The sequence below is a fragment of the Ctenopharyngodon idella genome, chromosome 9 (genome assembly GCF_019924925.1).
Source record: "Ctenopharyngodon idella isolate HZGC_01 chromosome 9, HZGC01, whole genome shotgun sequence".
Classification (NCBI taxonomy): Eukaryota; Metazoa; Chordata; class Actinopteri; order Cypriniformes; family Xenocyprididae; genus Ctenopharyngodon; species Ctenopharyngodon idella.
Window position 1 is genome coordinate 4,645,393 of NC_067228.1, and position 10,939 is coordinate 4,656,331.

Below are 10,939 nucleotides of genomic sequence, written 5' to 3' on the forward strand. Positions count from 1 at the left end.
TGGAACGGCGTGAGTAATTAAGCTGGTGATCAGCCACCTAATGACCAGCTTGCAACAGTTAATGACTTGCTTAAACCAGTTAGAAAACAACTACTGTGTTACAAAAGACAGCTGCCATCAAGTGCAGTAAGCGATTTCTGAGAAACACTGTTTAAAGTGGATCGGACCCCAAGCACCAAAACACACTTGTAGCCAATCATCAGTATGGGGTGTATACATTCATGATGGGGGAGGTGCCTGTGTGGCATAGCATGTTTGTGATTTGGGGGCGGAGTTATCAAGATGTGATCCTTTTGGATAGGGTCGTGTTTGTTTTGGTGATTTCAAATATCAACAGCGTTTCTCAGAAATCGCTTACTGCACCTTTAACCTGAATATTCCAGAAGGGATAACAGGCATCAACCACCACTGGCACAAGACATTTAAAAAAAAAAAAAAAGAAATAGAAAAGAAAAAAAAGACATATGGTCTTAATTTTGCTTTAATAATTAGAACAAGTTAACTTTTATTTGTGCTTCTAACTGCAACAGGCTAAATCAATAATGACAACTTGACTGTGGTCTTTGTAGAGTCTGTTGTGAATCCATATGATGCTTTGAAGCTTTGCAAAAAAATAAAATAATAATTATAATAACACATAACCCACAACTGTCTGTGGTTCTCAAGACTGAGCACAAATTCAAGTTTTCAATAGGCTAAGTAGGTCGTTTCAGCATTGTAGGCAATACTAAAATAATGCAGAACACTGTTTTAAATGTGTTACTTAAGGTCAGCAGGTTTCTATAGGGAGTCAGTCAAGTCAAAGATCTCATGCTTGGCTAATAAGTAATTCTTTTGCATAGTTGCATAAAGATTTGGCGTGTTAAAGTGAGTATTTTATGTGAAAAACGTTTAATGTGATTCTCACTTTAAAATTAAAGAGCTCACACTAAATAGTGCTCAAAACCACTCTAAAACCAACCAAAAGAACAGCGTGGGAGACCAACTCCAGCAAACCAGTTTAAGCTAGTTTAAGATGTCTTTTTTTTTCCCCAACAGAGCATAATCAAAATCATTCTTTAAAAATAATTCTTTATTATTTACCCTTCTTGTTATCCTAAAGCAAAAGCGTAAAGCAATTCTAACTGCACCAATCGAACATCTTCATACACTTTAAAGAGGAGTCATGGCGACATCTAGTGGTAATACTACAGCACTACACCTGCATTTTAGCCCAATCTGCTTAACCTGAGGGGAAAATGCAAAATAGACATATCTGGATCAAAAATGCTTGTTATGCATGTTTGTCGAATTTTGAAATACTGAATTACATTCTTAAATTTAGGAAGAGGACAAATTTATCGAAGAGGAAAAATACGCGAAATAATCGCGACTAAATTCGCTGTTGCTAGGGGCAACCGGCGAAACTTTGTATAGCCACAAACCGTCGTATCACTGCAGCTCATTGCGGCTGAGACGCCTTTGTGAAGAAACCTGATTTTTTCTTTTCCTGCAACACACAGCCTTGAAAGATTCAACATGACATCTCCTCGGAAAATCCAAATAGATCTCAAAACGATGATCAAAGACACTAAACAGGTACGTTTGAGAGCCCGTGACGTTCATACAAAACTGTTTACGCCCATTTCAGCAACTGACACGCATGATCTCCGTATGCCTGTCATGATCGATTAGCGACTGTTTTGATTTTGTATCTGATAAAATTGTAGTTTAAAACATAATTCTCTCAAGCAATAACAAAGCAACTGGTGGTGCATTTCATTACTGACCGATTTCGTTTTTTTTTTTTTTAATTGGATTTTACGTATTTTTTTTAAATTATTACTATAACTTGTTTAATATCTGAGACATCATACTCCACTTGCAGTTTGTGAGCTTTAAAACCAGTAGTCCCCAATAGGGAAAACATACCGGGGCTAGTTGTCACATTTTTTTTACCCCAGTGAACATTTTTACATGGGTTTATGCTTTCCCCTCATTCAATGTCCCCAGACTTGGGACATTTCCAGAGATATTAATAAAAAAAAAAATAATAATAATAATAAAAAAAGTTTATATAACACACAATGACCTTTTGTGATAAAATTCTCCAGTGGCGTGACAAAAGGACCTTGCATTAAATAGCACAATGCAAGCAAAAATGTAAAGTGTAACAGTCAATTACTAGTGACCCGAGTTTTACTGAACACAATAAAACCACACTGGGATACAAAAGGCAAGCAAAAGTCAAATATGATGACAGATATTAAATGAAAGGTTGATATGTGTTTGTAAAACTGGGGTAATTGTTGGGTCAAGTGTTTTAAATTATATATATAAATATTATGTTACAGAACTGTAATATTTCTTGCCCAAAACAATAGCTTTCGAAATACTGCTTCGTGTTCGTGAAGATTCGAAACCTTTATGAATCTTTTGTTTCGAAGCAGTGATTCGGAGCGCGTATCAAACTACCAAAGTCACGTGATTTCAGTAAACGAAGCTTCGCGACGTCTGTTTTTTTTTTTTTTTTTTTACCTGATCTCGGATCGATTTTTATCAATTTGTAGACATTTTTGTTGACACATTTGTAAAATAAAAAAGAAAGAATTGTAGTTAATAGTCTCTTATTGGTCTGATTAACCAAGCTCTCCATAAAACAAACAAAACAAGAACAATTTAATAAAATAACACATATTATAGCGACACTTCATATTTAATGGTATTAGATAATTTGTTAATTGCATTTAATAGATTACATTTTCAATAAAACATTTGCAGTTAGTTTATAAAATGTTTTTCATGCATATTTGAGCTGAGTTTACGATGCTTTTACACCGTTCTGACCAGCAGGCGTCACCAACGTTTCGAGCGATTCAAAAGAATGAATCATTTTGCGAAGTAATTGGTTCAGTTGATTCAAAGATTCGAAAAGCTTCGTTTCTCCCATCACTACAGGCCACGACTCACGAATAGTACAAAAGAAGGGAATTTTATTTTTCCCATTAAAAAAAAAAAAAAAAGGTTGACATCAAAAATAAAAAAAATTATCTCTTATAAAATAAGAGGTCCCTGATAAACAATTACTAAATAAAAAAATAACAGACCCAAACAAGGACCATTCAAATAGGATATAGACCTGACTAAATAGCAACATTCAGTAATGAAACCTAAATAAAGACAAACCCCAGAATAATATCCATAGTTTTTTCTCTAAATGTCAGTATCAGGCTTTAAAAAACATATAGAGACAATTGTGCAATCTCATGCATCTGATGTAAGTCTCAAACTTGCTTCTTAAGACCATTGTGATTAAGCAGAACTCTCTTGTGTTGTTGAATATAATGATAACTGAAATTGTATTAGCTCAGGTTTAACCCCAGATCTTAATCTTTCCTATAAGGATATGGATGATGTGCACCAAGCCCTGGAAAAACTCCGAAGTCTCTCCCAGGAAGAGAGGACAGAGGCAGAAGTGCTGCGTTCAAGAATCGACGAGCAGTCTACTCTCATCTGCATCCTGAAACAGAGAGCAGATGAGATGCTTCTGCGCTGTCAGGCTCTGGAGAAGATCAACACAGAGCTGGAGAACCTGAGAGCCAATGTGCAGGTGGAGCTGGAGAACGAGAGGAAGAAATCCGAACTGCTGGAGCAGAGATTCATGCACCTGGCCTCCAACCACAGAGAGCTGATCAACTTCAAGAACGAGTACAAAAGCCAGAATGCGAAGCTGGAGAAAGAGAATGAGAGACTCAGAAAGGAAAATGAAACACTTTTCAGCAAGGAAATGCAAGAAAAAGAGGAGACAATCCTCAAACTGACCCAAGAGCTCAAGGACTTGGCAGAGCAACATAAGATACTAGAAACGGAGTATCAGTAAGTTTCAATCTGTTCTGGAAGTGAAAACCTCATTGGTCATTTGAGCATAAAAAACACATTTATCGTACAGTTGTTGTCAGATTTCATTGGTGATTTCAAATATGAAATTTAATCGTAAAATTGGTCAACAGCTTTGGAGAATTTGATGTTTCCCCATTGCACTTGCGTGACTGAAATAGCTGCCTGGGAGTTGTTTCAAAGATGGCCGCCGAGTGAAATGACTTGTCTTAAAGGGACTTTGGCGCAGGTCGCACATGCGCATTTAATTTTTTTTTTTTGCGGTAATTAGTTAATCCACAAGGTGGCGTCGATTCACAAGGTAGTCAAAGAAAAACTGCATAAACAGAACAGACCAGAACGCATGCAAGCTACAGCGACAATGGAGACCAACATAGACGAGAGATTGTGTGAAGAGGTTAGAAAGTACCCTCATTTGTACAACTCTAGCATGAAAGAATACAAAGATGTTTACATGGGTTGTAACTCGTGTCGAGAGATTGCTCAAAACTGCGCATGTGTCGAACGCTTGTGTATGCGTACGAATGAAATGAAGTATACTTTGCAAGGCTGTGTGCTTGAATGTGTGCATACTGAAAAAAACTAAGTATACCCAGGGCTTAACGCAACTCAACCAGGCCCCGCCCCTTTTTTTGAGTATGCATTGGGCGGGAATTATTTAAATGAGGAATATTGTGACATTTTTATTCCTGGAAGAAAACTCAAGACTACAGTTAAGGTGTTTTTCATGCTCAAACAGCAACAATACACACTAAAGAAAGTTGAAAATGTAAAAAAGCATAATAGGACCTCTTTAAAAAAAATTAATTGCTAAATTCCTGGTAAAACTTAACTAACATAGATAATCCTGAAGAAGATCTTCCTTTGTCTTTTCTGTTGTTGTTGTTGTTGTTGTTTACAATTTTCTTATACTCAAAATGCATATGGAGAAATTAATGGGAAAAATACTTCCAAAAAGTGGACTATCATTGTTTTCTTTATATGATTCAGTGAAATAAGTACAATAAGTATATTAGTCACTCTTTATGATCCCAACAGGGAGAAAACAACAGGTTTCCAGATTAAACTGAAAGAACTGATCAACCTCCATCAGATCAAAGAGGCATCTTTGAAGAACGAACTAAGCGACACACAAAAACAGCTGAAGAATGCTGTAGAGATGTGTGCAGGTACGCTTTCAGTATTTTACCACTACATAAACTATTCTAGTAGTAAGAATCACAATTGTAGTTTTTGCAGATTACATTTAAAATTATGGTTCTCAACTGGTGGGTCAGAGCCCAAAAACAGGCTGCAGGTCTGTTCTGATAGGATTCTGGGAAAAATTACAGTAAGTGCAAATATTAAAATGCAACTAATGAAATAATGCATAGTTAGTTTAGCAAAATAATTAAGCTTATCAATGAGAAAACATGAGAAATATGTGTTGACGTAATTGTGCATCCAATCAAACTCTACAGTGTTTGGTTTAAATTGATCTAATAATGTGTTTGGCTTTAAGGACATTTTTGTTCACTTTTGTAGGCTAAACAGTTTTGAATCTGTTTGGTCGCTACATGTTGTTAAATATAAAATATCCTGAATTAAAATAAGTTGAGAAGCACTAATTTAAAAGATGTGGAGCTTCGACAAATAACTCACAAATCACACATTTCTTTGCAACAGAGTTGGATCTCAAACTAAGACAAACACAGGAAAAAGAATCATTGAGAGACACAGACACTCAGGAGAGACTGGAGAAACTCATGAAGGAAAAGGATGAGCTAATCGATCTCTCTGTGCAGCGGGGCAAAATTATTCTGGTAAGCAATGGGACAAATGTTCAGATTTAACATGGATCATTCATTACATCACTGTATGTTTTCAGATTGAGATGTAGGCCACGTTCACACAGCAGCAGAATACAGTTGTCAGTCTTGTATTTAAGTCCTTAATATGGTTATGTTCATACAGTTCAGTTATTTACCGTGACGGTATATAACCGCATTCTACCGAATTCACACCCGTAAATTTTCAGGACTCACAATCGCATTCTTGGAAAATCTGCACTGTGTGAATGGAACCAGACTGGACAACTAGTCATACAGTGCGAGAGAGCCGCTCTAGGCTGCACAAATGCATGTCTTCCAAGTGTTGCGGGTATTCGTGTGGTTTCCGTAACTTACAGCGACAGAGATATGGTGGTTTTAGCACCAGAGCTGCTTCCGTCAGTTTTGTGTTTTACGTGCGACTCAAATGCTCCGCTCTCCACCCAGATATAAAAGTTGCTGTGGGTTAATGAAGATCTGTTGGATGAACTCATGGTTCGATTGGACTCTTGAGTCAAAAGTGATAAGGTTTTATGGACATCGGCATTTTTGATATTACTTTGGTCACTGTCGCTATGATTACTTGTAAGAGAATACAGGCTTGACTTCCATTGTACGTTCATACAGACAGTATTCGAGATGCTACTATAAGTTGCTGTGTGAATGGGACACATTAAGACTGACAGCGTGAACGTAGCTGTAATGATTTCACTGCAATGTGCTACAGGACAAACAAGCTGAAATTCAGAAGCTGGAGAGGAAAAGGCAGGAAGCTGAGAATGGCAGACTAGATGCAGAGAACAGGTATGAATCTAAAAAAAAGATTTTTATGCTTAAATCAATGGACTTTTAGTATAAATAGCACATGCCATCTGTAAGTTGCACCAACCCTGTAATATTTTCTTTCTTCCTTCTATGAAACATAATATTTGATGTTAGGCAGAATGCTTCTTTTTTTTCCATTCTAGGAACAGAGTTCGTACTGTAAAATGAAATTCCAGGACTTTCGAGGACTTTTCAAGCACTACTTGTTTTCAAGGACTACAATCAGAGATCTCACTATCAAACAATATTTTTATTATCTTTCAAATATGTAAAAAAAAAAAAAAAAAAAAAAGGGAATTAGATAAATAAAAATGTACTAATATAAAAAAACAAATGTAGATCAATGCATTGACCAGCGCTGTCCCAGTCATGGGAAATCCCCTTAACCATTGAAAGGATACTATGACAAAGATATCGCTTTCCTCATTCAAACTGATTTTTTCCCCATTAATATACGATTGACCTGAAGAATGAAAGCTTTATCATATACTTAGAAATATATGAGCAATATTACACTCATAGCCATGCGAAATGGCTCTATATCAGACAGGCTGCAGTATTAATTTTGCATGAAAAGATTGTATTTGTTTTCGATCAAAAAAGTAAACACTAATTTAATATATATAATTCAAGCAGTTTTCAAGTACCTTTTAATAAATATGGCTGTTTTCAAGGACTTAAATTTCAAAAAGTCAAATTCAAGTACTTCACGCACTTTAAGGACCTTGTACGAGCCATGTAGGAAAATAGATAATGAATAAGGGACTATTTACACAGAATGTGTTTTTGCATTTCACTGCACTATTTTCCATTGTTTTTCTCTTTCAAGATCCAGTGTGTAATATTTAGGAGGATCTATTGACAGAAATGCAATATAATATACATAACTATGTTTTCAATGGTGTATAAAGACCTTACATAATGAACCATTATGTTTTTATTACCTTAGAATGGGTCATTTCTATCTACATACACCGCGTGTCCCCTTACATCGAAGTCGCCATTTTGTGCCGCCATGTTTCTACAGTAGCCCTAAATGGACAAACTATAGAGCACGTTTGTGTCGTGGAACTGCGTTCTAAAAATGCGGCGCTCAAGTTAAAATAAGTTCAAATTTTTAAAAATGCGTCTCGAGCTTGCTTTTTTTTTCTTCTTTTTTTTGAGGGTAAATTTGGGTGAACTGCTCCTTTGCCTTAAACCAACATGATAGACAAAAAGATTGGTTCAAAATATTTGACTCTCTTTACAACTTTGATTTTCCACTCGCAAATGAAATAAACATTGATATACATAAAATAATGCATTATTTCCTCAGTTTGTCTTTCTCATGTGTTTTAAATCAGGTTTGAAAAGGAAGCAGCAGCTGTGAACAGTGAGTTAAGAGTGAAGGAACTACAGGATGCCTTAGAGAGGGCAGAGGACACCTGCGATGAGTTGAAAAAGGTCTGTTAAAAAAAGCCTGTATGTACATTGGACATTTTGGTCTCAGTGACATCTCAATGTTTTTACATCTCACACTTTTAGGCGTTTGAGGCATTTAAAAAGCACAGCAGTGAACTGCTTGAAAAGGAGAAGGATTTAAACTGCAAACTTCGCCACATGGTCATCTGAGTCATCCATCCCATTTACAGTGCATTTCTACCATAAAAGTCAGCCATTATAAAGCAAAATTCACTCACTTCCTGCTCTGAGCTGAATCATCACACTTGGAGTGATTGTATATAATGAACCAGAAGACAAAGATGAGGTGAGATTTTCCTTAAGAGAACGTCTTCCGTCAGTAGAGGGCAGTGTAATGTGTTTCTGTAGGGCAAAAGTGGGTTTGTTGGTAGTTTGCAAATAGGTTGTTTTGGCTGAACTGTGACTTTTTGAAATTAAAAAAATAACATTTTTAAACTTCCACTATGGTTTGGTGTTCCCTCGCACAGGTTCTTGATGGTCGTGATTATTAGAGAATCGCCTGATCATGATTTGGCCTGTCATGATCTTGAATTTTGTGCTGATGATTAATTCTCATACAAATAATTGCAATTAACAATTTAATTCTGATTTGGTCATGTCACTTACAGTTTAAGCCTAATACATTATTTTTTACTTGGAATCATATACAATAATAATAAAATAGGCAGCTGTTCGTCTTTGCGTCATTATGTCATGCCTGTTTACATAAAAAAAAAGTCCCAGCTAGTAGGCTATTGTGGAGGATGCTGCAGGTGACGGATCATTTATAGCATTTTCTCACAGCAGCTGCAATAATTAAACTTATCATTTTGATGGCGGATTGTAATCCAGAAAGATCCAAATGACAATCATCAGTGACAACTGATTTTCAGAAATTGAAATCTACAGGTAACGCTAATACACACTAGATACACATAGTCACGTAATGCTGATGTTGTTAACATTACATGAGAACAAAGTATAACAGTAATAATAATTTGCACAGTATGATATGATCCGAGATAAGCAATCATTAGATTTAATCACCATTGGTAGCGTGATTTATTGAAATGCATTTTTCTCAGTTGGTCAGAACAAAAGTGGCAGACATGCCTTGTTCAGACGACATTTTCCGGTGAAAATTCTTACTTTGGTCATACTTCCAAGATGAATCTGTGATTCTGAAGTACAGTATCCACCAGTGCGGTGACTGACAACAAACATTAGATTCATCCACTCTGAGGAGCCATGTCGATGCACAACCCACGTAAAGATGATAATTCCGCAAATAACTGCAATTGCAGATTTCAAACAGAGATGGCGACAAAGAGACAAAACTTACGGACTGCAGCTTTAAAGGAATAGTTCGCCCAAAAAAGACAATTCTGTCATTATTTACTCACCCTCATGTTGTCAAGAAAATGTTGTTCTTCAAAATATATATATATATATATATATATATATTTTTGTGTTAAAGAATAAAGAAATGCAGTTGCATAATTTCTACAGAGCCCCTAAATTGACACTATGATGGAAAAAAATATGAGATGGGAGGAAAAATATATATTTTAATGCTTTTGCATACCCGTGATAAATTTTGCACTCCCTCACAAAACTTTTGCATTTGCTTCCAAAAATGTTTTGCATTCCCCTGAGAAACTTTGTGTTTGCTTGCAAAGAATACAAAAGTTTTGCGAGCGAACGCAAACTTTCTTGGGGGAACGCAAAACTTTTGCAAAAGAATGTAAAATCATTGACAAATAATATTTTCCCCCATCATATATTTTTTTCCTTCACCATATCCCCTTAGGGGCTCTGTAAATTTAAGACATCTAGAAAACCCCTGATTTTTATTTTTTAGAAATCAGCTAATCACAATAATTTGTATGACAATTAAATCACCAACCTTAATTTAATCATTATGCCAGCTCATCTGATGCTCATCTGTGTATGCAATAAATTAGACTGGACTGTTCTATATGTATGTAGCCTCGTTCCTGAGTAGATAAAACCATTCAACTGTGTAGTAAAAGCTCTCAAGCCATATAGCACTTAGAAATGCAATGCTCACCTTCCAGTTCCAACCAGCACTTTAAGTCATTCTTTGGTTCACCCTGTATCCCTCCATGCATGAAACTGTTCTTCTTTCCAGATAACAACAACAACAACAACAACACGTCTTTACAAATGAACAAGCTTCGACATAAAATGACAGTATTTTGCTAACGTTTGTCATTTTGACGTGCTCTTTGTAATTTTTAGTGTAGTAATTTTAGTGTCATTCCTAAACAAATAACAGGTAGTTTGCATAGTTGTGTAGTGGTGGTCATCTGGTCTGCATCTATATATATGTTTTATAGAATAGAACATCTGGATGGATTTATAGATGTTCATGCCTGATAGCATGTTAAGTTAACTAGTCAAAGACACATTTTCATTGCATTTAGTGATGAAATGTATTTTAGTCCTAAGTTTATATATTTAGTCATGTAGCAGAACAATGGTTCTTTTAGGGTGTGAACCCAGAACTCGCTCAGATCTTTAACTTTAATGTTTGGTATGTTAGTGGTATGTCCTTATATCATCCGTGTGAGTTTTTAATGGCTGTCAGTTTGCGGTCAAAATGCTGGATTCCTTTGTGTTCTCGTAACTGCACGTTGCTGTAGTCTGTCACTATTTCATACATCACATCAAGTTGAGGCAAGTTTGCATCCGTGCCATAACTGACCATTGCACCCGCCAATTGCATCTGACCTGGTCAGTGGTTCATAACCCCAATGCCATGACAATCTTTTTCCTTAGAAGTGCTGCGAATATTGGAATTGCCTTATATGGGAATCACTGGAATGGTGTGAATGACCCTGTTTCTGTGACCTCTTGTTTTGTAATTCTTTCCAAAAACACTGATGTAGAGAGGACTTGACTGTTAAGATCGTTTATTTTAGATGATATGTAAAGCATTTCAAGTCTAAATAAAATCAAAATGAAAA

At 36.0% G+C, this 10,939-nt stretch overlaps 1 protein-coding gene across 1 annotated transcript; it reads left to right on the forward strand.

Moving 5' to 3' along the window:
* Nucleotides 1-1,221: 1,221 nt before the first annotated feature.
* Nucleotides 1,222-10,939, forward strand: zgc:172182 (coiled-coil domain-containing protein 89). Its single transcript, XM_051906664.1, has 7 exons — nucleotides 1,222-1,578; nucleotides 3,383-3,855; nucleotides 4,915-5,045; nucleotides 5,542-5,678; nucleotides 6,412-6,488; nucleotides 7,853-7,952; nucleotides 8,034-10,939. The coding sequence occupies exons 1-7, from the start codon at nucleotides 1,519-1,521 to the stop codon at nucleotides 8,118-8,120; spliced, it is 1,065 nt and encodes a 354-aa protein (XP_051762624.1). The 5' UTR covers nucleotides 1,222-1,518; the 3' UTR covers nucleotides 8,121-10,939.